Genomic DNA, 27,671 nt, shown 5'->3' with positions numbered 1-27,671 from the left:
CGGTTCCAAACGAGGTGTGTGGTTGACCCGTCAGTTCGGAACTCTGGCGTTCGTAACGCTGAGGTTCTACTGTACTCACATAGAAGAGCATAAGTCCTCAGCAGATGGCCTAAAGTGTTCGAGTTACTTCCTGAAATGCTAAATATGCATGTTTGTTTGTTTGTCCGTCCCTACTAAAACAACTTGTTTTCTTTGCCTAAACGGTTTCTTTAAATCCAGCAGATATTGATGACATTTCTATTCATGTTTTTCATGGTTTTGTACTGCCAATAATTGTTTTGCAAAATTAGACATAAATTGGGCTAGACCATGACTTCTCGAAGCCACCACTCTGCAGTGGGGTTGGTGAAGAGCTGCACAAACCCAAGAGTAGCACCGTAGAAAATTGTAATTCTTGGTGCTTTGCGGCACAACCTACCTTGGCACTGCTTCTTGCATGTGGGGTGAAGAGGGAAGTAATCTGCTTCCCATCCCAGTGCACTGACCCCACCCTGTTGGTGGGTTCAAGGGGTAGCCATGGCCCAACCTCCTTATCATTATTCCTAGGGGGAGCAGAAGCAAGCAGTTCCTGTTCTTCCCAGAGCAGAATGAAGAGCGGAGGCTTCTTGCTCACCCGTGTGGCCACATAGGGGCCCATATGGGATCTATCCCTTATTGAAAATTCTGGATAAATGGAAAGAAACTAGTCTTATTAATTTTGCTCATTCTGGTGTATTGGGAGGTACGTTTTGAAACATTCCCTTTTGCCTGGAACTCTTCTGATGGAATTCAGAATGCATTGGCTGAGGAGTCTGCTGTATTGATATCACCTGTATTTTTTCTTCTTGTTCAATGTACAACTGAGTTGAAGACATTTATCTTTCTTCTTGTAGGGTTTGTGAACTAGAAGAGCTGGGAGAGCTGTCTCCCTGTTGGGAGAGTCTTCGTCGACAAATAGTTACTCAGTACCAAACAATTATACTAACTTATCAGGAAAACCTAACTGACTTGCATCAATACAAAGGTCAGCAAGATTTATTTTTGATAATATGTTTCAGTTATGCTTCTTACTTTCTTTTTAAGACAAAGATTCAGAACCAAAAATGTTATTTTAGTCTTGGTTTGGTAAAGACAAAATATTTGTACTCTCTATTAAAGTTCTATAGTGATTGTACAAAGAAGCTAATTTATAAATATAGTTATTTGTGGGACTTAACATACAAAAGGGGAGAATGAGTGAGATCTGGAAAAGAAAGTGATCTGTGATTTCTTTAAAAATGAATTAAATTAAATTGTTCTTGTTATTTCTGAAATAGTTTATCATCCCAGGAAATTATTAATTTTATCACCTGAATTCTCTTCTGTGGCACTACTTTCCATTAAACTTCATGTCATTAATTATAAGTAATATGTATACCTAATGATAAGTAGTATATGTATCTGATAATACAAAGTCTGGTGCACTGATTCAGCTTAATCATAAAATGGAACTAACTTTTTGTAGGTGAAGAACTGGCTTCAGAAATCCCCAATACATTTTGACTCCTTATATATTCAGAATTTGAAAATTATTAATAATATATCTTATACATATAATAATATAACATTATTATATAGTTTAGGTTTATATAACATAGCGCTGCTCCTTCGTGCGGGTCGAAGAGGGAGGGAAATAATCTTCTCCCCATCACAGTGCACTGACTCCACTTTGTTGGTGGGTTATGGGGTTGGCCGTTGCCCCATCTCCTTATCCTTTTTCCTAGGGGGAGCAGAAGCAAGCAGTTCCTGTGTTTTTTGGGTTGTTTTTTTTTTTATTCCAAGAATTCCCAAATCTTAGTTTGATAGCTGCTCAGTATTTTTTTTCTATGCTTAGCTGTCTCTAAAGTATTATGGGAATTATTTGATATCTATGTTTTGTCTTTTTTCAGAAGTTTGTCTGTGTGTGTGTAATTATTTCAAAAAACAAATAAAACTAAATGGGAAATGAGGCAGTTTATAACCATATGAGTTATGCACAAATGGAGGAATTATGTAATTGTATTTACCCTAGTAATAGTCCAGCTTTTCATTCAGAATGGGGGAAATGATTGGGTGTATTTTGTTCACTTTTATGCCTTCCTTACTTTTAAGTATTTATGTAGGGCCATTATTATACTCGTATTCTACATCCATAACTCCCTGTTGACATCAGTGGAAGAGAATAGTGTTCATTCATAGTTCCAGGGTGCTGTTTTAACATACAGTGTCTTCACTGATGGTGAAATTCCCCTCTGTACAGAGAGCCAGAATAAAGTTCTAGGCATCACATAAGTCCTATTTTAAAGGGTTAAGTAGTAGTTCCCAACCTTTTTGGCTCGAGGGCCACAAATATAATTTTAACCAACCCTGAAGGGCCACCAGTTTCTGCCAGCAGCCCCTCTCCCTTCCCCCAGTGAAGCCAGAGGGAAGGAGTTCAGGGAGGAGAATCTCCCGTCCCCCTGGCTGCTGCAGGGAAATCGTGTGCTCCACCTGGGTCCCTAGGTAGTGACTCCCTTCTGCAGTCAGGGGGATGGGAGATCAGTGCCTCCCTCCCTCTGGCTCCAGCAGGGATCCCAGAGCCTAGAGACCCAGGCGGAGTGCTTTGCCGTGCTCTCTGCTACAGCCGGGGGGAGGGTAGCACTGATCTCCCATCCTCTTTGCTGCAGGAAGGAGCCTGCACCAGCAACCTGCTCCACCTGGGTACTTAGGCAGCAGCTCCCTTCTGCAGCCAGTGGGAGGGGAGCCACGAGCCACTCTGAAAGACCCTGCCAGCCACGGGTTGGGAACCACTGGGTTAAGGGGTACATAGGCCTCCCTGCACAGGAGAAGAATTTCACCCTGAAAGCATAGGACAGTAGTGACCAATGGTAGGAAGGGTGATCTTCATGAGATATTCCAGTTCAAAAAATTGTGACCAGTCAATGAGAATAAAGCCAAACCCCAGGAAAGTGTACACAAATGCTAATGTTGCAGTGTGCATTCCTCCTCAGCATGTTGGAAGGGCAGGCATGTGTGGAGATGAAAATATGTTACAAAATTAATTACTGAACACAGAACTAGTATTGGTCTGTGCGTAATGGATCATCAGGACCAACAGAGCAATTATCTGTTGTAAACATTAAATTCATCTGTAGCTTTGACACTGTTGCATATTTACCTTTTTGTCTAAGGCCTCCATCAAACAAAGTACCTTAAGCTTCATGATGCTATTGAAATCACTGGGACTTTTCCCATGCTTACAGTCAAGTCTGTGCTTTGCTGAATTGAGTCCAAGGATCCACAATAGTAAGAGAAAACAGTAGTACTAAAACATAAACTTGTTTCGCTAGTCATTTTGGCCCCAGTTCTGCAAGGGACTTAAGCATGTGTTTAAAGTTAGGCACATGCTTAAATAGCTTTCTGAATTGGGGCTGAAGAACATATCTAACTCATCTAACTTCAACTCATTCTTCTTAGATTAATATTTGTACTCCACCAGATCCAGTAGCTAGGGATGATATTTATTATTAATAAATAAAATAATCCATTTACAAGGACCTGGTATGCCTCAACTGTAAACATCTTCCAGTTCAGTTGAATTTTGCAGAACTATACAGTGTATAAACTACTCATAATTGGAGTTGGAGTGAATATAGTGTTAGGGGAGTGAGATGGAGAGCATTAGAAAAGTTGTTTGTTTGCTTATTTCTGATATAAATATTCTAATGGAATTGATTTCTTCAACCCTTCCAAACAGAAGATTTTTAGTATTTTTTTTTTAAAAGAAGACATTCTTCAGGTTCTTCCACTGAATTCTTGTATGCTTTTCCAGCACTTGTGTACAGAATGACCATGCTCCATAAACATACAATGAAGATAATATATTTGACTATGCATTGGTGTGTGTTTAATAGGCCTTTCCACCCCAATATTACTGTGTCTTCCTGTACCAGAGGGTTAGTCACAGGATCTTGAAAGCAGATTTGAAATTAACCATATGTAGTCCCTTCACTTTTGCGATCTTACAGTTTGGCCCTGACTGGCCAATGAATGCCAGAGACTCCAAGGGGGAAATAATGTAACTGGTGCCCTCAGTGAATGTTTTCCTCCCTCTCTGCAGCCCTCTTTGCTGCTGGCACCATCTAGTTCCTCCAGGTGTTGAGGCAGGTGCGTGGCATTGGTTGCTAACAGTATGTGCTTTGCGAACATACTTACAACTAAAAGTCCGCTTGTCAGCAAGTCATACTTTCTGTCAGTGTTACGTCCCAGCTAATGTGCCACAAGTGTTGAAAGAAGCCCGTTCCACTTTTGTTGGTATTTTGACACTGGCAGTTGGTCCTGGTTTTATAGGGCAGATACAGAATAAATATTTTTCTGTTACGTTTCTCAGGTCCCTCATTTAAAGCAAGTAGCTTGAAAGCTGATAAAAAATTAGAATTCGTGCCCACAAATTTACACATACAGAGAATGAGAGTCCAGGATGAAGCAGGATCAGGTACGTCTCTCTCTCTCGTGTCTGTGTGTATGTACACATTATTCTCTCTTTTGGGTTTCCATCATCCACAACTAAGTTTTCCCCAAACCAGTGCAGCTTCAGTGCAGTACAGATAATACTTAAGATTTTAATAGCGGCTACCATCCTTAGATCTCAAAGCATTTTACTAAAGTAGGGTAAGTTTTGTTGCCCCTGTTTTATAGATGGCAAAATCAAAGTGCAAATCAGCTTGTCCAAGGTAATGCAACAGATCGGTATCAGAGCCAGGGAACAGAACCCAAGTCCTCCGCCTTCCATCCCTATGCTTTATCTACTGGATTAAGCTTCTGGATCCCCTTTGGTTTTAACAATGAGAGTCCTGTAGCACCTTAAAGACTAACACATTTCTGCGGGCATAAGCTTTCGTGAGCTGCAACCCACTTCGTCAGATGCATTTCGTGGGTTGCAGCCCACAAAAGCTTATGGCTTCAGAAATTTGTTAGTCTTTAAGGTGCTACAGGACTCGTTGTTTTTGCTGTATACAGACTAACATGGCTACCCCTCTGGAACTTTTCACCTTTGGTTTTAGGAGCCACCAGGATCTTTTCTGGTTGTCCTGACATCAGAGGCCCTCCCTATTATTTCTTTTAGTTTAATTTAATTGTGAGGAGCCATCATGTGCTCAGCACTTTAGACGTGTAAAAAGACACTAACTTGTTTAGGTTGAGCTTGCTTCTTTGTAAAAGACCTAATTTTCTCCTTTCATTTAATGTTCAGCTCCATCCACTTGTTGACCCATGCCTGCCTTGTGTATAGGAGGGATGATAGGCTGACAGATATGAAGGTTAATCCTTCCTCATCTCCAGACATGTGAATGTTGGCTCTGTAGATCTTCCAGAACAAGACACGGGTCCAAGTTTCTAACATGGGTCTTTTACTTTGTAGCATATGGCAGCTCCTCAAGGCTACTAATATAGTTCAAACTTTTTAACACTCAAAATTGGTCTGAAGACTTCAGTCTCTGACAGGCGTATTTGAGCAATTGCCTATAAATAGTTTGAATTTCCACAGATTTAACCAAAGTAAAAATAGTAAACTTTCATCTGTAAGTGTTTTTTATCCATCCAGATCAGAATTACGACATAGTGACCATAGGAGCGCCAGCAGCTCACTGTCAAGGCTTTAAATCAGGGGGTCTACGGAAAAAGCTGCATAAATTTGAAGAGGCAAAGAAACAGTAAGTAGAAGAGTTATTATAAAACTTACCACCTGCCTTTTCTTAATTTCCAGTCTTAGGAAAATCATCACATTCCATGTTTTTGTTGCATCTTCTCTTGGAAGTGCTACCAAATACTATAAAGATTATGCTCTGCTTTTTCAAAGAGGGATAAAGAAAAACAAACAGTTTTTCCATTGTTTTTTTTGTTTTTGTTTTTGTTTGTTTACTGATAGTTCCTTTTCAAATTATTTTTATGGAATATTTAATATTACAGGACAGTTGTTAAACAAGCTAAACTGAACAACTTAAATGTTGAATTTGGTTTAGTTGAGTTTAAGTTCTGTCTGGTTGTGGAGGTACAAAGTATCTTTAGAATCTCTTTAAGTATGTTACATTTGATACTTTCACTCCCTTGAGCTTGCTTCCACAGCACATCTGGGTAGCATTTTCCAGATTAATCAAAGCAAATTTTGTCCTAGGCTATTTCCTAATGTGTGACTCTAGTTAACTGAAGAACTGAGCATTAGCATTTAATTTACCTTCTGAAGTCAGATGAGAAGTTGGCTAAACTAATTTTCTTAGCCTGTATCTTTTACTAATATCCTAAAACCAAAAGTACAACATGCTTAGACATACCCATTCTACGCAGGAATTGTCCACCTCTGACCCTTCCCCTAGAGCTTCAGGACTCCATGCAAAGAGAGATCAGTCAACTTGTTCTACACTCCCTGAGAGGCAGCAGCAGTCCCTCAAGGGCAAGCTTCTTGTTAACAACTTGAATTTAGTTTTGGGGGCACTTGCTCCAGGTTTCTCTATATTCCCCCTATCACCATGCCTAGAGAGGATACATTGATCTCTCCCTTTCTTCCCTGCAGAAGGGATCAGTCACCTCTGTGGTACTATGCCCCCTGCTTCGGATCTCACATTGGCCTCTCTGCGGGGGTTAGCCATTCACACTACAGAACGAGGCAAAATTGAGAAAGCCAGGCCTGCTGAAGGGGAACACGCATGAGGTGTCCCTTCTGGCCTCAAGGGACATCTCTTGCTGTGCAGCGGGAAGCATGCCTCTGAAGCCTGAGTGACAGACCTGCACCTGTTCTGCTTGAGCAAGCACTCTAAAAATAGAGGTGTGGCTGTTGCAGCATAGAGAGTAGCACAGGCTAGCCAACTGGGTAAGGACCCAAGGGATTGGGTGGCTAACCCGTGCCATTGCCAGTGCCACAGTGTCCACGCTGCTGTTTTTAGCATACTAACTTGAGTAGAACTAGCATGGGTCTTTTCTACCCAGGCTGGGAGGCAGAGTCCCAGCAGCAGTGTAGATATGCCCAGGGAGCTTACAAGAGAAAGATAATATGTCTCTGGGCTGCATTATCTCTACTGCAAAACCCCCCTGCAGGGGCTACAGGAGCAGCTGCAGCCAAAAGGAAACTTCTGTAGTGCGGCTTCAAGGAACTGTTAATGGGCCAGCTTGGGAGTCCAAGCTGGTGTGAAGGCACAAGGAGAGAGGGGATGGTCTGGACACCAACCTCATTTCAGTATTTTTGGAGGCTACTGAATCGTAACATCAGTGGCACTAATTTTGGTAATGGATAGGCCTACTAGCAGTGCCAGTTGAAACCTTAGAGTCAGACTAGCACATGTAATGATATTGAGACCAATACTAACAACTGCCTCCTATAAGTGCATCAACACACAGGATATGCCAGAATGGGACCAGAAAAGACTATAAGTCCAATAGGCTAGGCTGAACTTTATGTTGTTGATACCAAAATCTGCTTTCAGAAGCATTCTGTATCTGTCTGCTTAGTTACTTAAAGGGTCCTCATCACTGGGGTATCTAAGCACCTAAACCATTGATGTCTTTTTTCCATCAGATCTATTAAAAACCTCCATTTCCATCCTGCATTTTTCTACTGGGCCTTCACAAAGTTGCAGGTCCTCTGTTCCTGTGTTGGAGAGTAGATTTCCTGATGGCAATATCATTTACCAGAAGGTAGCACAAATTACAGGCCCTTCCTCTGTCGTCCCTAAGTTTCCTTATTCAGTCTATTGAGTATCTCCTATTACAACATTAATTTAGCATACTTTTATCAATTTTGCAATAAGACTTAAGACAATCTCCAAACCATAGAAGAGTAAGCAGGGACAAATACTGTACCTACCAAGATAATCTTAAAATATATTTGATCAGAACATAGAAAATCAAGTACACTCACTGTATTTCATCCTCACAACTTAACCAGGCATCACTGTTGTGGAGCATTCCTTACTCTGATCATTTGGAGGCTTGCAAGCAGAATGAAAAATGAGATGGCCTGGAACTTGAAAAACCCAAATGCATTGACTCAAAAGGGTTTGTCCTATTTGAATAATTCAGGCATCATATCATAAACCTAATGTATAAAACCAGAACCATAAAATTGTTCATAAAACAAGCATCGGGGTTTAATTTTTGGAGAAAGGAGCCAGAAATACTATGAAAAATAAAAGAAATCGGTAACAAAAGTTACCTTCACTTTGGTAAATGCAAAAACTATTTGTATCTCAGGTGTAAGACTGATTGGTCAATCTGCAGTGGCAGAGTCAATTTCTGTAGCCAGTGTTAGTTCTGTGGACTGTATTATATCAACGATAAGGCTAGATAATCATAATGGTCCCTTGTGTCCTTAAAATGTATGCATCTCTGAATGTCATTAGGCCAAGAGTGTCAATAGGAAGATCCCATCATTTGGGTGCCTTATCACATTATATTAAAATCTGTAGAGCATGTTTTGATAACTAAATAAAATGTATTGGGAGTCTAATCTCTCCTTGTTTACATACAGCTCTCATTAGCATTTCTAGGGATGATGTAATCTGAAGAGGAGAATAAAAACCACTATTAATAGGTTAGAAAAACAAGTGGCAGTCAGATGTCCATTTTGTGTGGACTTCTTTGCTGCTATACAAACCAGTATAGCAGAATTTAATTCCATCTTTTTCATGTTCCATGTTATGTACAGATGACGTCTGCTTTTTCTCACTTGTTGGCAAAATTGTTCCTTGTACACTTACAGCACGCAGAGAGAGTAAAACACATTTGCCTGTCATTCTGCAGTATACATATATTTTGCATACAAATTTATTAATCATATGTACATGCCTTGTTGAAAATATTAAACAATTAAAATATTTTCCCAGATTTACTTTGCTTTGTTTTCTGCTTTCAATATTTGCAAACAATCTGCTAATTTTATTTTGGTTTTGTTTTTTTAGCAGTTATGAGGAATGTTGGTGAGTTTTCTTTTTCTGAGAGTTTGTGGAGAGAGTTTTTGTTTTGGGTTTTTTTGGGGCGTGGGGGCAAAGATTGGTGTATTTTTAAATGTGCATTTATTTAATGTCATGCATCATAACACCATTAATTATGCTTTAAGTGACAGTAGATGCTTAGTAGAACATGATATATGAATGAATTTGTCCTTCCAACTGCAACTTTTATTTTGTAATGAACAGCTAACGCCATAACTCTCTCTGATTTTTATGAAGTCAGAAGACTTTGCAAATTACAATAATTCAGGGTATTCATCTGCTCCTCTTTTACTTCTAGTGAAAAATACGTAACAGGGGAAAAGAGACAGCTGCACAGAACAGGTTTTGAACCTTTCACTTTTACTGAAAGAGATAACACACAATTTTAAGCCTTTATGATGACACAGTGGGCCTGGTTTATATTTTTGAAATTTATCTCTGCACTCAAACATTTGTTCCTAACCCTTGTGCAGTTTTTTCCCCTTAATTTTATTCCTACTTTGTTTAGTCCTATAGGGGAATAAGTGAAAGATTATTCAGTAGTTTGATGGTGAAGCAGTGCTGCTGCTCTGAACTAAAGTACTTGGAGTTGATTTGCTGATTATTATTTATTATGAACTTACTTCTTATGGCCTGATCCGAAGCCCACTGAAGTCAATAGAAAGACTTTCATTGACTGCAGTGGGTTTTGTATCAGTCCTTCAGATTAGACCATGTATCTCTTCCGAAATCACCACAGCATGCAGCTTGTTTATTTATCGCTTTATACATCTAGTGACATGCAGCTTGTGGGTTATTTTTTTAAACATTAAGGATAAGGATCTATTGAGCATATAGCTTACAAATGCAGAATGATAGCTGTTCATTTGAAAGAGTGATTGCAGATTGGAAAATGAATACATGTGAACTTCATGCCATAATAGTTTCTTTCCTCTAACCATCCCAGGGAAATGTATTTATTTTTAAATACGAGTCTACTCTGAACATGCTGCATGGCCTTCCTGCCAAATACTTCATCTTTTGCATGTTAACCCTACTATAGTGGAAAGAAATTGCTCAGAGGAATTGTCAGCAATAATACTGGACACTGTGGAGTAGTCTGAATCAATATGCAGTAAAAGTCCTTAAAAAGGAGATTGGTTTCATGTATGGATAGGAGGGTTGGGAATCAGATCTCCTTCTGTTTCCTGCAGAAAGGTGTGTGACTGGAGGAACACAGCTGATGCCTGTTTCAGGGGTTACTTCTGCATTACATCCTTCAAACGTGATACTTACCCTTTTAAAGGAGATTAGACTGGATAATCAGAATGGTCCATTCTAGCCTTAAAATCTATTTATCTATGAAAATGCCTTCAGATTGACTTCTGGGGCAACTGATTTTTATATGTGCCCCATGAGAAGCTCCTGCAGTATCTCACACGCACGCTGTAAAAGTGAATATACATTACTCTAGTTTCCTTGCAAAAGTTTTTAAAAATTAAGATAGGTTCCCTATCAGTGACTTAACTCCTCCCACCCTTTCCCCCAAAACAAACGAATTCAGATTCCTCAGAGAGAGTGATTTGAGGCGATCATACCTGGTAAAATAGGCTCTCTCTTATGTTCAATATGGCTTTGTCCACAAACAACACTGGCATTTACACTAACAATAGGTACTTTTCTGTCCAGTGGCTATAGTGAACCATTAATGGCAGGAAGAAGTGAGTAGAAAGAGAACTAAATTAACAGGTGCCAGTTAAGGCAACTCTGACTTGACACTTCATCCAGAATAGGAAAGGACACTTGTCATGCCCTGAGCAGAGACAAAGGCCTGGTTGTCCCAGGGTATGTCTACACTGCAATAAAACACTTGCAGCTGGTCCATGTCAGCTGACTTGGACTACAGAGGTATAAAATTGCAGTGGAGACAGTCAGGCTCTGGCTGAAACCCCAAGGGGTCCCAGGGGCCATGGGGTCCCAGAACCAGGGCTCCAGCCTGAGCCCAAACATCTACACTGCAATTTTATAGCCCTGCAGCCCAAGTTCCAGAGACTTGAGACTAGAGACTTTATACTGGTATAACTGTTCCACTTGGGATGTGTTTTTCCCCCCAGAATAGTTATAATGGGTCAACCCTAATGTGGATGCAGTTATGCTGATATAAAGATGCAATTTACTGGCGTAGTCTATTCTCCTGCCCATCTAGGAATACGCTATACTGGTGTAAGTGCTTTGGTATCAGCATAACAGTGTCCACACTAGGGTGACTTTAACTCTGTTGGTGTAGTTAAAGTGGTATAGTTGTGTGCCAACAAGGCTAAAGGTCCTAACCTGGCAAGGAGGTATCAGATGTGACTGTGTAAAATGGCTGTGTTTTGGGAAGCGGGAGAGGGAAGCAAACAACCTAACAAAACAGTGGTTCTGCCTCTGTTGGCAAAATTTGCCATACACATTCTCAGAAAATTGTCCCTCTGGTATGTGAGCTGTGAGCACAGTCAATTGCAATAAGTAATTAGTAATTCTGCATCTGAATGTTTTTTCATTAAATACAGAGGCACTCGGGTATAAGTGTTCCTGCTATATCATTTTCCATTGATCTTCCACGGTTAATCGTTAGTTTAGGTAAATTTTGTTGTCTGCAATTCCTTTTCCAGCATGAAGAAGTGTGACTAAAGTGTTTCTACCTTCTGACAGATTGTCTTAAAATCATTTCTTCTTTTTCAGCACTTCAACAAGCTCCCAGTCTATAATATACATACCACAGGACATTATTAGAGCAAAGGAAATTATTGCGCAGATCAACACCCTGAAAACTCAAGTCAGTTACTATGCTGAAAGGCTCTCAAGAGCTGCCAAGGATAGATCAGCTAATGGCCTTGAAAGAACACTTGCCATTTTGGCAGATAAGGTATGAGAACAACAAAACAAAACAAAATCATTAATAAAAGTGAAGTGAGACACATTCTGAACTGCCCCCTTCTTTGTGAGCTCCCTGAAAAATCCAAGTGTGGTCTTTTTTGTGGCCACACCCAGTCCCAATTGTAAGGTAAGTCCAGATGGGATTTTTATTCAGGTTTTCTCTTATCTTCCACTCACTCCTGCCTCCACTTCCTATGGCTGGAGTGGTGAGGACTGAGAGAAGAGTGATACCAACTGGCTTTCTTCCCATCACTTCTGCCATGTGTCCAGTCACAACATCCCAGAGATGAAAATCCTAAATTGACTTTCCTACTTATATCTCTCTAACTCACTGGTTTATTGAGCTCATTTCTGAATAAACTATCATGCTTCAGGAACCTGAAGAAATCTGAACACCACAAGGTGTCTTTGTTATTGTTTTATTTGTATAATAAGGAATACTACTGACATGAACTTGAGACAAATTGTAGTGATGCTGTTCAATTAATACTTGAAATAAAAATGGATTGAACAGGAAATCAGAATGCTCTTGTCCCTGTGAAAAAGTTTCAAATGCATATTTGTAGAGCTCTTTTGTTGTAGTATTGAGTTCTAAGAAATTATAGGTAATAAATAAGCAGTATCCTATGACAGTGTATGCATTCAACTATTAGTTTACTATATACACACTTGGGGTGTCTGTAATCTTTCACATAACGCAAGAATGTATGTGATGAAATTAAAATACAACCAGTTAAAATATACAAAAGAAAATACTTGTATACACAATGTATATCTGATCTGTGGATTCTCTGCTGCTTCAAGGCACATAGTTTAGTAAGTTTAAAAAAAAAATAGGCAGGTGAAAAAGAATAGTATCTGAAGTTATGTTACCTAGGAGAAAGGTACAGGGATCAGCAACCTCATACTACAGAGCTCAAGTCATTTGCCAAAATAAGGAAGAAATTCCCCGCAGGATACAGTATTGCACAGTGAGGGGTGGGTGTTTCGTGCCTTCCTCTGAAGCATCTATCATTAACCACTGACTGAGACAGGGTATTAAACTAGATGCGACATTGCCATACCAGAGGAAACCAGTTTCTGTATACTGTATAAAGATGCCTGAGAATTGTTTTAAGACTGTTTCACTTAACAGAAAATAAAGTGCTGATTCTAGTTAGACACACTAGGAACTGTAGGTATTTGTTAAGTATTCAGCATGTGTAGACCTAAAATGTCAGTACACATTTTTGAAAAGTACACTTCTCATTTTTGCTTCCTTATATGGCCTTTTAAGGCCCTGTTGTAAAATAGTTTTAAAAGGCAGCACAAACTCAATATGAGGGTAGTTTTTTAAATGAAAAATAAGAATGTAGACAAGAATTTAAAAGTGAAAATGTTTTAAAATCCTGTTTTTTATCATTTTTAGACACGGCAGCTTGTCACGGTCTGTGATTGCAAGTTATTGGCAAATTCAATACATGGACTAAATGCTGCAAGGCCAGATTATATAGCCTCAAAAGCATCTCCAACCTCTGGAGAGGGGGAACAAGTGATGCTAAGAAATGATCAAGACACCCTTGTGGCAAGATGGACGGGAAGAAATAGCCGATCTTCTCTGCAGGTGGATTGGCATGAAGAGGAATGGGTAGGTTTGCTGAATGAAGGGATGAGGCTTGCTGATGTCATCTCCTTTTTTCCCTTTTAGTATTCCTTTATTCCCTCGCCCTATGCCTGTTAGCTACTAACCACTGGTCACAGATATCTACAAGTCTTGTTTCAGAGCACATCACTGCATATCTTAGGCCTGGTCTACACTTAAAATTGAGGTTAATGTAGCTATGGCACTCAGGGGTGTGAAACATCCAAACCCCTATGTGCCATAGCTATGCCAACCTAACACCCAGTGCATTCTCCACTAAGTTGACGAAAGACTGCTTTGCTCGATCTAGCTACAGTAGCTTAGCCTACATCCACACTACCACTTATGTCGATATGACTTATGTCGCTCAGAGAGGGTGAATGTTCCACTCCCCTGAGCGACATAAGTTACACCGACATAAGCACCGGTGTGAACAGTGCTATGTTGGTGGGAGAGCTTCTCCTATCGACATAACTACCACCTGTCAGGGAGATGAATTAACTACGTAGGAGCGTCTTCACTTAAGCACTATAGTGGCGCAGGTGCACGGACGCAGTGTTTAAGTATAGACTTGCCCTCAGTCACTTGAGCCACCTGGCTATCTTGAAGTCAGTTCTATGTTGAGAGTCAATTGAATATTCTTTTTAATGAAACAATTAAGAAACATCGTGCAGGGTGTCCCTTTATCTACCTCCACACACAGCAAAAACCAAAAAACCATAAAAAATAAAACTCTCTCAATTATACTCTTATATATTAATTATGAGAAATAGCTTTTCAGAGGCTTTCCTGGTTTTCTTAATCAGAATATTTACGTGACACGTCCGTCTCTGTTTTAATTATGAGCTGCCTTTTAAAACAGGTCCCACCAAGAATTAAATGACTTTTCACATAATGCTGCCAATTTGAATGAGAACTGAGGTGTCCTAATAGTGTAGTGTAGTAGAAAGTGAAACAGAAGTGCTTGCAATCTTAGTTAAAACTGTTGATTAGAATAGTGGTTAAGTCTATGAAATATTGAAAAAAGAAATAATGTCAAAACACATTTCAGAGCTACCTCCAAAATAGACTCTCATAGGGCTGATCCCTTCAGTAGCCTTCAAATGAAATCCATAAAGTTCATTAGGTTACTAATATTGCACTACAGTAACTTGTTTTCTTACTCAGTTACAAGTATATATTTGATACAAGACACATCACAAAACAATGACGTAAACTTTTTCTTCTGTATCTGATGGCTTATTGATTTTACATTACTGCTATAATATTGTTTGTGAGAGAAAAATTATGGATGTGTACGTATATATAAAAAACCTCTATACCACAGTATCATGTATTTTTATATTCAGATATGTACAGTGTGTGGATGTATATAGAGACACCAGCTACATATAAAAATACATGATGATCTGGTATAAAGATTTTATCAGCATAAGTTTGGGATGGCCACATTACTCCAAATGAGTTATACAGGTGATCCCAAATGATTGTCAATAAAATCTTTATACCACAGCCTCTGTTACAGGAAAAACTTTTAGGAATGTTTTAGTTTTAAAATTTGTTACGGGAACTACTTTTTGTATCTCTTCAGTTGTAAATTCAGATACCTTAGTTACTTTGGCTAACTTTTTTAGAAGTAGCCTGTGACTTTGAAAATCAGTTTCTGGGTGCCAGGCTTAGGAGACCTGGAGGCTGATTTTTCAGAGTTACTGATTACCCACAGATCCCATTGACTTCAGCTGAAGTGGCAGGTGTGTGTTCTACACTTCTGAAAATCAGGCCTAAGGTATCTCAAATTGGGCACCAAAATTAGAGGCCATTTTTGAAAATTTTAGCCAATGAGTCCAACTGCAGGATTCAAACAGGAGACACAAAAAAACCCTTTAAAATGAACTAAAATAGCCTTTCTGTACCTAAAAATAGCCTGGCTTTAAAGTATGCTCTCTCTAGCCCTTTTAAGGCTAGAAGTCAGTGCTGGATCCCATTGGGAAGCTGGGGATCTTCCCTTTCTGGTGATACTAAGTTCCATTTCTAGTTATGCAAGAACACAAGGCACTGGAATTGAAAGTAACATTTTTTAGAGATAGAAAAACTCTCACGGGCACAGGACTAAATCTTACCCACTCTGGGCCTCAAGCAGGTGTAACTTTTGAAAAGAAAATTCCACATTTGGCAGAAGGAGGAGGAAACATTTTCCCTGTTAGGTTGATGGCTTAAAAAAATGTATATTTGAAGTCGAAATAATTCCTGGAGAGAGATTAGTGAGCAGATAGATGTCTTAAGAGTCAGAATTGTATGACAGATTCATCACACAACCCTGCAGTTTATCACATGGGTGTCACTTCAATTTATGTAGCTATATTGTGGAGTATGTATGTATAAATTCCAATGGCAAAGGGCAAACACTCCTAAGCAATTGTGGCTAGAACCACAGCAGGCAAAAGATCTCTTTTTTTTTTGCAAATGTACTTGTCATCTAATGCTGGGATCTTTTTAATTGAAAAGGGGATGTTTTTCTTTCAAGGAAAAAGTTTGGTTGAATGTTGACAAAAGTCTGGAGTGCATTATTCAGAGAGTGGACAAACTTCTCCAGAAAGAGCGTTTGCACAGTGATAGCTGTGAAGATGTTTTCCAGTGTGACATCAGCTGTACTAGTAAGAAAGGTAATCGGGATACTCGTGCATACTGGATAAATCCAAAAGGCTTAGATGAGACCTCATCCTCATCTTCATCATCCTCACCACCATCTTCAACCATATCATCCTCTGCATGCCATTCTCACAGAAACACAAGTGCGTATGACAGATTCTGGATCTGCTTTGCTGTATTTTGGTGTGTTTCTTAATCCCTTTTATTCATCTTTCTGTCAAATTCTAAATGTTTTAATTAAACAAGATACTGGACAAAGGGGCCTGGGTGAGTTTGGAGTTGCTAAGCTTTGAAGTGAAATCCTTGCCCCGCTGAAATCAATGGCAAAACTCCCATTGACTCCAGTGGGGTCACAATTTCACCCATGGCATTTTGAGAATTGAGGTTCCAGATTTCAGATGAGTAGAATGAATCTGGAAAACACCATAGCCTGATATACTCAGTATATAGGTCAGGCCTTGTCAGTTATGCACATAGCTATTCTGTTGGTATCAGTTTGCCTGCTGCATCAGGACTATTCCAGTGTACCTTTTAAAAGTCAATATAAAACATGAAAGTGGCCCATGCTCTAGTACAAAGTTAATAGACACGGCTGAGATGCCAGGGTGATGCCAGTGAGAGTGCAGGAAAGGTGGAAGAGAAGTACAGCTGGATGAGAGGTTCCAGAAGAGTGAGCTAAGAACAGATAGGTGCATTGGGTTTTTAAGATGTGTATGATATTTATTCTCAGACTCATGGACTTGATGAGCAGATCAGTATCTCTCAGATGAATGTGGTGACCTGGTGATGACTGAGGACAACATGCTCTTGTTTCTGCCATTTATTTATGAAGGGCAGCAGCATTTAGTGGATTGAGAATATGACTAAGAGCCAGGAACTCCTGAATTCTACATCTGGCTCTGCCACTGATTTGCTAAATGGCCTTGGGCAGGTCACTTAGGGTTATTTTTTCAAGTCTGGGTGCCTTAAAAGTTAGGCTGTTAAATCTGTACTTAGGCATCTAAATCAAAGAGGCCTGAATTTCAGAAGCGCCAAAGTTGTAGTTCCCATTGCAGGCAATGAGACTTTGAAAATCAAGACACTTTGACCTATGTGACTAAATATGGATTTATGTGGCTACATACAGACAGCTTTGTTGGAACGTTTTGGCTGTAATAGTGTCAGTTCACCCATCTGTAAAATGGACGAATGCCTTCATGGGCCCTGGGGGATAGGGAAGGGCAGAGCACACTTACTAGTGGCCTCTGCAATGCTGTTGAAAATGTGTAGTGTGCATTCCCTGTCACCCTTCCACTAGAGCAATTCTCCAGGCTTCTCCTACCCCAACAGACTTACTGACCGCTTGGGGCTGTCAGTATTGTTGGTAGTACTCCTGCTGCACTCCAAATGATGGTTGTCTCCCATGAGGAAGCATGAGGGAAGGAGGGGCTGCTAGCAAGTTTTAACCACCCTGCCACCAGTGTGGTTTTCTGGAGTAGTCATAATATAGGGCCCAATCCAACTACCTGTTCAGTGAGTTCAGTAGCAGTTGGATCAGCCTTCAGTTATAATTGTGAGCTTGTCTGTGTATTAGCATGTATAAACGCACTGAAAATAATGCCTGCAGCTATTTAAAAGTAATGGCATGGTAAGGTTGCCTTAAAATTGGCTCAAGCATTTAAGCAAAGTTATGGTAATATGTGGTATCAAAATAATCAGTCAGATTTGATTTAGCAGAAGCATAAAACATAGGAATGAAAAGGTTATTCTAGTCCGTTCTCTTACCAGTGCAGCTGTAAATTAAATAACACTATTAAAACTATAGATTCAGTTGGTGCTAAATATATTGCAAGTAAATAATGCCTTAAGCGTGTGAGTGAGAGAAATTCTTAAACTTATCCTATTTTGAAGCTCCATTTTAGGTTTACAAATTTCCCAGTCTTTCATAAAATTTCAAAATGACTTTATTTTCATGTCTTGTCTTTTTTTTTTTTTTTAAACACTGTTTTCATGATCATCATTTTCATAGAACAGATTAAGTAGTGTTTGGTCTTAGAAAAGGTGATCTGGGTTTTGAACATCTTCATGTTTCATAGTCTCTGGTATTTCGTGGCTCTTCCTTCCACTGTTTTTGCATGCCTGTGACTTCATGTTCATTCCATGATTAATATTTTTGTACAATAAGGGGGATGTTAACTTAAAAACTAAAAAAATCCTTTGTATTAAAAATTAACTTTTTAACAGCATTTAGTATAGAATTGAATGTCTATTGCATATGATTTGCTGAATGTTCTAGACTGCCATATTTTTTCTAGAATATCCTAACATTTCTGGATATTTTTATTTCTAAGCCAAAATATTAGAATTTTTTGAGTATTTTTTTTTCTGCTTCAACTGTTTGAGCATCAGAAACAACTACATAAGTTGATATTTGCTTAAATAATATGTATGAAGGGAACATGTGAATGTATATACCATTAAGATCTGTGGATTCAATGTAATTTGTAAATATAACTAAATTATTTTGTAGAAAAGACTACTTAGTAGACTGCTTACACGAGTGTATTATAGCAGACAAGATCTGGAAAGTAAACTCCTTTAATTTATTGATCATATTATGTTAAATAGAGAGCATTTTATTAATAATGTATTGCTCTGTTTTAGCGTGATCTAGTAACAAATGTGTGTGGCAATATATTCTGTTGATTCACTCATCGAACCTTTCCTGGCTGTTTATTGGCTGAGAACAGTATCTTGATGAATCAATACATTTCAGTGTGCACCCTTGTGCTCAACTCATTAGGTGTCTCATGTTAATAACTAACACCTTCAGTGTTAACACTCAGAGTACTGAAACCTGAAGCTTTCCAATACACTTTTTGGATTTTTAATTAAAAGAACTAGAGAGAAGCTGGTATAGCTCTGGGTGGAATGTGATCAGAAGTTGTGGCCATGCAGGCAGATTTATGTTAAAACCATTTTAGAACAGCTTTTTTCTTTAAAACTGTTCCTGCAGATTTTAATATTGCTTCACCCACTTCTACTCTGGATCTTAACATTCGTTTCATATGAAAATGAAATTAGATGCATCTCTCTACCGTTTTGTTCCGCAGAAAATATCGGTAGCCATCTGGAACTCTTCCCTACCCTCACCCCAAAAACAACAACAAAAAACCCCTATAGCCTGCTCACTTAAATCATACCATCAGAAATAGCTGAAGTAAATATGCCCTGAAGGTCCATGAACTTGGATGCTGTTAGCCCAAGGAATACAGCAAGTTCTAGAGTTGTGGGCACTCTGCCAGGAATGCTCTGCCCGTGTCTCAGTTGTACAAATCTGTCAACCCGAGTATTGATCCCAGCTATAATATTATGAAGAGAGAAGCAATTTCTGACGTAGCCTGGGACCCCAGCTGTTCCATAGCGGTTGAATTGTACCCAGAAATGAATTGGGAGCCATTGCAAATAAAGTGCCTGATCATGCACTCATCAAAGTCAATTACTAATATCCTTTCAGTTTTCCGGGAGCAGGATGGTTCCCAAAACTGAGTGAAATTATAGCCCCGTTGAAGTCAATAAGAATATTGCCATTGAGTTCAGTGGGACAAGGATTTCACCTATTCTGTTTAAATCTTCAGGCCATGCATGGTTTGGTTTGTTTTTCTGGATGTCAGAAGCAGTTTCCCACGACTAATATCAACAGTGGTGCAGGGCTCAGTCACAAAACTTAGGACCATGGCACCTTTAAAATTCTTCCTGCCAGAGTTGCTAGGCAGCCGGCTGAGGCAGGAGCTGATGCAGGCTGAGGTAGGGGCTGACTAGCGTGGAAACAGACGCAGCTGGAGCAGGTGTAAGGGCTACCAGGAGCATCTGTTGAAACTACTGACAACAGGAGCATTCCCAGCCAGGTAGTGACATTGAGCAGACTAAAGAAACTGCTTCCCTTAGGAGTTTATGTACTTGCCTTAGAATCACCCGAGTGGGTGTTTGCCTGTGGATTGGCTGAACCCTCCTTGAATGGCCTGAGGCCTATTACAAGACCTGCCAGTAATTGCCTCTGATGACTCATCAGTCTTAAGAAGGCCAGGTCTACATTACAGACCTACACCGGTATAACTATATTGCTCAGGGATGTGAATAATTATACTCACCTAATCCCGGTGTAGACAGCACTGTGTTGACAGGAAGGCTTCTCCCATCGACATAGCTACCACTTCTCGGGAAGGTGGATTAACTGCATCGACGGGAGAAGTTCTCCCATTGGCATGGGAGCATCTGCACTAAAGCATTACAGTGGCGCAGCTGTGCTGCTTGAGCACTGTATGTGAAAACAAGCCCTCAGAAGTATCACACTTCCTTGACTGATAGAATACCCGCTGCTCCATAAGTACCTGTAAGGGAAACATATTTAATTTAGTTAACCATTGACCCTGGGCTAGTGATGATTAATCCTAATTTGGTATTAAAGAAACAACTTCCCCCTTTCCCCCTTCTTCCCCCTCCTCCCCCAAAAAAAAAAAAAACAAAAAACAAAAAAAAACCAGTTCTAAACCTGTTGAAAGTGGCATGGTAAAGCACTACTGAAAGTCTTTTCCATGCTTGTTCTAAGGTGAATAGATGTGAAGGGAGACATTGTCTGAAACAGTGCAAGGGGAGACTATCTAGAAAGCCTAAGAAATATTTTAGAAATAAAACGTTGGAATAGACTGAGATAGTCACTTTAAAATATGATTTTTGGGGGATATGCTAATTTCTTTACTGAATATTATGCAGGTTTTATTTATCCAAAGTAGTTCTTCTAACTCAAGTGGTAGTCCTCTGGACTGCTTTTGAATCTGGTATTCTCCTCTATTATCTGCTTCCTTGACCAATAACTCTTGATATAAATGTGACACAAGTTTCAGTTTTGTTAATCTACTAACCTAATATTCAATATGTTGGGTCACATTGTGACTGGGGTTATTAACCTTTGACTATAGTCCTGTCTGAAAGCTCAGTCCTCCCACTGAAGTCAGTGGCAAAACTCCCACAAGCTTCAGAGGGGAGTAGCTTTGGGCTTTTCATCTATGCCCAATACTGGTCAGAACGAACTGATTTATAAATTGTACAACGCAAACTAAATATTGCGAAATAGTAGAGTAGTGATTATATTTACTGTTGCAGTTTGAGTATATTAATGTCACTTTCTGTTAAGTTCTCTGGTACTTTATATTTATTGCTGGTCTTTTGCTGTTCTGTTTTAGCTGCCTTACTGCAAGCTTATTCTACAATTGCACTGAGCCAGTGGTTCTCAAACTATGGTCCATGAATCGGTGGTCTACGGAACATTTGCTGATGGTCCACAGACAGCAAGCTGGTCACATGGTACTGGCTTCTCCTCCCTCTTTTCAACTGCCAAATCAAATTTAAAAAGCAGCTAAAAATGCTTGCCTAATATTATTTTTCCCTGTAAACAAGTGCTGTAGTTGCCACATGATTATTACGTGATCATGTGTATTGGGGAGAGATGTTCCACATAATCAAGCTGGGAGGAGAGGTAGTCCATGAGACAATATCTCTGTTAAGTTGTGGTCCACTCTGTGAAAATGTTTGAGAACCCTGCACTGAGCATTTGAGTTGCTTATGTTGAGACTATGTTGCTGCTCCTTAATCATGCATGTTGCACCTCCATTTCTGTGCAGATTGCAGCCCCCCCCCTGAAGAGTCCAGCTCAGGTATGTGCGTTTTCCATTCATGGCTTCTGCAAATTGCCATTTTTGTTTGTATTTAACAATGGAACAAGTGTTTTGCTGATGAGTTATTTAACACTGCATTGGAAGGATGTGCTAGGAAAAGTATTTTTTCCAGTAAATCCCTATTTACCAAATACAAATATGGTAGGAGAGAACACTAAGGAGGAAGTCATGGAAAACAAAATAGCTACCAGTATCCTTTAACTTCTGTAAACATATATTGTCTCATGCTGAAATCTGATGGGTTATTATTTCCTAAACAGATTTGGAACAGGCTCACTGTAGAGACTGGTAGCTTTACATCTCGATAGATGAGAAATATTCAGTGACATTTCCTTTAGTTTCTCTAGTTGATGAGTTCTAGTAAATTGATTTGAGAAGCTTTAAAGTGGGGCCTGTTCCAAAGGCGATTGAGGTCAATGGGAGTCTGATTATTGATTTCAATGGATAATGCCATTTATTGGGTGCTAAATTTAGTATTCTGAATAGGCATTAGGAAATGGAGCAATCTGATTGGATGATGGAGGGTAATTGCTTTATGGGTAAGCCACAGCATTGTAGGATACTGCAAACCTAACTTTCAGAATGCAAATTTGAAATAGTTTAATTTCATTGTCAGCCTCTTTTCCTCTCGCCTCATTATACCACAGACTTCACAAGTTCTAAATTATTCTGCTTAAATATTGCTACTGTCTGATATTAAACAACTGTGATTTCTCTCTCCCTTTGGAGATCAATTTGGGGATGGGGCAGAGGTTTAATTTCTGACCTGACACAGCATTCACTTCTTCTGGGACAAATAAAATCTTCAAGTAATGAAGACTATGTACTTTAAATTGACCACCAAGCAGATTTCATCTCTTTGCACCACATCTGGAGTATGTAAAAATTCTCCTTCGTTATACACTGTGTATGTGTATCCTTATTTCTTGTTGTAGCCAAGACAACACAGTGATTTTAATCTTCAAAATGCAATACAAACATTATTATTAGCAGTAGTAGTATTAATATCTTGTAACACCCCAGTGAGGTATGTAGCTGAGAAGTATCTGCTTTTTACAGAGGAATAAATTGAAGCAAATTGGTTATGGCCATCAAGTTGAAAACTGGATACCTAAAACTATGTAACTAAGCCCTGATCTACACTATAAAGTTAGGTTGATGCAAGGCAGCTTACGTCGAGACTCTGTAAGCATCTACAGTAAAATTTTGCTCCCGCTGATGTAACTCGCCCTCTACACTGTCTTACTTCCACCTCCATGATAGGCGTAGAGTCAGTGTCAATGTAGTAAGGTCGACGCAGTGTCAGAGTAGACACTGTATTGTTTACATTGACTGTGGCTGGCTTTCAGAAGCCATCCCACAACATCCCACAATGACAGTTAAATCGGTGCAACCACTCCTGGTGAGGAGCTGACTTAAGGAGCAAAATGTAGACATGTACAAGTGATGTAGTTACTGCAGCAACTGCATGCTGACGTAAGTTAGGTTGACTTAATTTTGCAATGTAGACATGCTCTAAAGCTCCAGTTCAGCAAAGCGCTTAAGCATGTATCTAACTCTCATTGAAGTCAGTGTTGTTTAATATGGATGGACTTGAGCACTGCTTTGCTGAATAAGGGTCTAAACACTTAGGTCAGCACCCGAATGAATAAAAGTTAAATGTCAGCTGCAGGTGCTCAGTACTTTGATATATGACCCTACCTTAAGGCACCTATTTTTTTAAATCTTGGCCCTACTGTTTTCTCCTTTTGGCCTCCAGCTTCCTGTCCCAGACTGTCATACAAATGTGATATTTTTCCCCTAAAAGACCCAATGTGCACTAAAGATAGAGAGAGCGGTTACTACTATATTCTTTTTATTGCTGTGGAAAAGGAAGATATGAACTTTAAAAAAACACACACAAAATACTTTTGCCCAGTACACCTCTGTGTGTGCACATTAACTTATATAGACTTTCCAGGGACAAAAGAAATAGGACATGCACACAGTAGTCCTGAGAGGAGCTACTATATGACTTAATAGATCACTTCAGTATCTAATATCTGTGCTCCGTGTCCCGTCATCAAAGCCTCTCAACTATAAAAGCTTTTTCTCTTCCTCCTTTATGCAGTGTTTTTCTGCCTTGGCTGCATTCTTTTTATCTCATTATTTCCATAGGCTCTTCCCTATGGAAAGCAAAATGTACCTGGAGGTCTTTTCCATTCAGGCCTTCCTCCTGGCTTCCTAACAGCAATAAGAAAAATAGAGAAGACATATGGAGCCAAATCCAGATCTCCTTTACCAGGCAAGACTGCCATTGACTTCCATGGGAGCTGTCTCTGAATGAGGACTCTCAGATTTGGCCTTCAGTCTGAAGCGATTTTTTAACATAAGTTAGAAATTTTGATAAAAGGGAGTGTTTACAAACAAAATAAACAAATGGCAACTTTGAATTTTTTGGACCAGATCTTCAGCTGCTGTAAATCAGTATAATGGCCCCTCCCCTGCTCCACGCCTCCCATGGACTTGAAAGCTATTATTGACTACAGTGATTTATCCTAGCTATGGATTTGCCTATCACCAGCTCAGGCACCTCCTGAGCACCCCTTTGTGACCTGGGGTCACGCTTATGGGCCTTCATGTTCACACATCCTTTTTGTCCATTCACAATTCCCCTTCTTGGGGTCTAGATTTATTCAGATAAAATAAACTAAAAAGTAAAACTCAGAGCTCCAAAACAAAATCCATCCATTTTAATCTCGTGAGGTCATTCCCAGGCCTTTCCTCTTGTAGTGTCAGTCCCATATCGCAGGACTTTCCGCTGGCACCTGCTCACTCCTAGCAGGCTGTGATCTCCCTGAGCATCTGCGCTTTGCAGCCTCCTGCTGCTCTTTATAGGGAAAACACCTGATCCATACCCAGTTGTGGCTCCTTAGTAATCGGAATTGGTTGACCCCAACCCTCCAGCCCTTCCTGAGCAAGCCACCCTGTTAATTGCCCATAGAGTCCATGTCGCCATTAAAGTGTTCTGGTGATTTCATAAAACGTAAGAGCAGAGCTCAAGTGGATTGTGTTGTCCCAACAGAATTAAAGTATTTGATGGTGTTTCAAAACGTTTGATCTGTTTTATAGAATGTATAGTTGGAACAATAAAATCCTGTTAAGAATATTGTTAATGAAAAAATAAACAAAAACCTGACTGAGGAAAGTGAATGTATGAATATTATAGACAATTTATTTTAAAACTGCCACTGGACTGTCCAGTCCTGATGTGAGTCTGTCTGTTATTCCTTTCCTCTTTGTTTATAGTCAGTTGCTGCTGCTGCTGCTGTCAGATTTCTTTAATTTACATGTGTGGCATCTCTCCTATCAAATTAGGGGGAAAAGCAATGTCACACTTGTTAAATGACAAAATTTGAATTTTAGTATTGATGTTCCAAACCATAAATAAAATATACCAGTAGAGGAAAGGTTAGCTCACTCCCACAGACCCATGAGATCCCACGTTACATGAGATCGCACGTTACAGCTGAACCTTGGGAAAAAAATCCAAGAATTGCATTATCTTTGTGGATTCTGTTTTTATAATGCTTCTGATTTACAGTTTGATTAAAACAGGTATCCATGTTTTTAAAATGGATTTGTTGACAAAAACATATAATAATTTTGAATTTTAACTCCCCCTGGATTATTTAAAAAGTGAAATATTTTCATGTGTTGGAAAGGTTGCATTCGCAAAGATATTTTCCGTTCTTTTTATCCTTTTATACAAAGCTCTGTAAAACAAATAAAGAGAATCATTGTCTTTAAAATCATCTGTATTTTGCTTTCTGAGAGTTCACAGTTTCAGATTAGGGTATTTGATTATTTTGGAAAAACTGTATCATAGAGAATAAAAGATAAGCTGTAATTCTTTCAATTAGCTTTTTTGAACTTTCCTGCTATTAAAGTAAGAAAACTATATCCAGTGGAACAGAGCCAAATAACTTCCCTTCACTCAGTTTATTAGATTATCTATCTGTCGTTAAAAGCACAGCACTGCTGGACTTGTCAGTTATGATATTTCGGTTAGCAAGTTTCCATAACTTCCCTCTTTGGATGGTTATTAGGGAAATGTATATTGTTGTTGGCTTTTAACCATAGACATCAATTGAAGTCCTCAACAGCTTCCTGTCAGAGGCCTGAAGTGACCCTGTTTTTGCAAGATTGTGATCTGTACATCACCTTGTATGGTACGGCCGGCTAGTCTGGGCTGTACTGCATGTTAAAAATAAAATTGATTTAAATAGCAGCTTTCCATTTTTAAATTTCTATTTTAAAAAAGACCAAAAGCAGAACACCTTTCTACCCTGTCTTGTACTATGGAGAAAAAGTTTTGACACCATGTCTGGTTAACTTTTTTCACAGAATGGTGAAAGTAGGCTTTAAAAAACTGGAGGATAGTTAAGATGGGGGGGCGGGGAAAGGGAGAAGTAGAATAATGGAAAAACTGAACTAATGGGATTTTGTAGTAAACAAGTTTGAGAGGAAGGGTGGTGCAATGGTTAGAGTACTAGCCTGGGACTCTGGAGACCTCAGTTCAGTTCCCTGCTCTGTCACTGGCTTTATATGTGACCTTAGGCAAATCACTTAGTCTTGCTGTGAAATGGGGATAATAAGATTTCCCTACCTCACAGAGGTGTTCTTAGGATAAATACATTGAAGATTGTGAGGTGCTCAGATACTTCAAGTGCTGGGGGCTGTGTAAGTACCACAGATGGATAAAATAGATTTAGGAGAAGCCTTTTTGACACAAAGGGGCAGTAGTGATTAGCTATACAGCATGTCTGTTATAGAATGCAATTTGTCTCTCTCTCCCCCTATATATATAAATATATATCCTTTCATAGTGCTTTACAAATCAGATATTCTGCTGCCTACTCTCTGTAGGCAAATATGGCAGCTATTATATGCTCATGACTATCCACCACCCTAGCCTCACACAGGAGATCCTTCTTTATCATTCTATTGTAATAATAACTCTTTTAAGCACACTACAGTATGGTACTGACTAGCACTGGAAATAAATGGGCCAACCAGGAAAAATAAGCTGCTGTTTGACTATGCTAAATACCTGTTATCAATAGTGTTCTACCTTAAATTGAGACAGAAAGTTTCTTAGGACAATGGCTTTAACATTTTTTTATTTTTCCAAATAAAAGTATTTAAAATGTCTTCTCTTATTTTTTATTTTTAACAAGGTGAATGGAGTGAGGCTCTTTACCCCTTGCTGACAACACTCACAGACTGTGTAGCCATGATGAGTGACAAGGCAAAGAAAGCCATGGTCTTTTTGTTAATGCAAGATAGTGCTCCTACAATAGCTCTATGCCTGGGGCTTCAGTATCGCAGGGATGTTGTCTTCTGCCAAACTGTAAGTAAGGAAGTTGCATGATATGATTACAATTAGACTTGTGGTGGGTTTTTAAGAGTCTGAGAAATGAATGTGGTTAGAACTGATAATGATCTTTTAGACCTACAGTCTTAACAACACTGTAGAAATTAAATGCAGCCTCCCCTCTTGTATACAGTGCTGTTCAGTTATAGCCATAGGGAAATAGTACTGCATATAGGTACATGCTAATAAAATTGTCTGCCATCTCTGTCCTGAATATTCATTAAAAATATTAAAATATATATATATTTTTAAATTATTACAAATTAGACAAAAACACAGTTCTGCAAAAAACAAACAACAAAAGGGATGGAGAGAGAAGAAAACAAGATCAGCAAAAAATTTCTTACTAATCCCCAATAGACTGTTGCCTGCATCGAGCACAAAACTGACAAATATCCTTTTAATGTGTTGTTTAC

General features: G+C 39.2%; 1 protein-coding gene across 2 annotated transcripts in view; it reads left to right on the top strand.

The window, feature by feature from the left end:
* INPP4A (inositol polyphosphate-4-phosphatase type I A) overlaps window positions 1-27,671 on the top strand; it is a 69,783-nt gene that overhangs the window by 17,406 nt on the left and 24,706 nt on the right. Inside the window, exons 10-17 of one of the 2 annotated variants that reach the window (XM_067559995.1) lie at window positions 873-1,003; window positions 4,367-4,471; window positions 5,579-5,687; window positions 11,661-11,844; window positions 13,264-13,482; window positions 16,001-16,268; window positions 21,786-21,818; window positions 27,059-27,231. In XM_067559995.1, coding sequence (XP_067416096.1) covers window positions 873-1,003; window positions 4,367-4,471; window positions 5,579-5,687; window positions 11,661-11,844; window positions 13,264-13,482; window positions 16,001-16,268; window positions 21,786-21,818; window positions 27,059-27,231 — 1,222 coding nt within the window. The remainder of the gene's footprint in view (window positions 1-872; window positions 1,004-4,366; window positions 4,472-5,578; window positions 5,688-11,660; window positions 11,845-13,263; window positions 13,483-16,000; window positions 16,269-21,785; window positions 21,819-27,058; window positions 27,232-27,671) is intronic. The other variant, XM_067559994.1, reaches the window with a different exon arrangement.

This window comes from Emydura macquarii, unplaced genomic scaffold (assembly GCF_026122565.2).
Source record: "Emydura macquarii macquarii isolate MOO-44397 ecotype Brisbane River unplaced genomic scaffold, CSIRO-AGI_Emac_v2 contig_2207, whole genome shotgun sequence".
Classification (NCBI taxonomy): domain Eukaryota; kingdom Metazoa; phylum Chordata; order Testudines; family Chelidae; genus Emydura; species Emydura macquarii.
The sequence above is the reverse complement of the archived record's forward strand: the minus strand, read 5'-3'. Positions and strand labels throughout refer to the sequence as shown.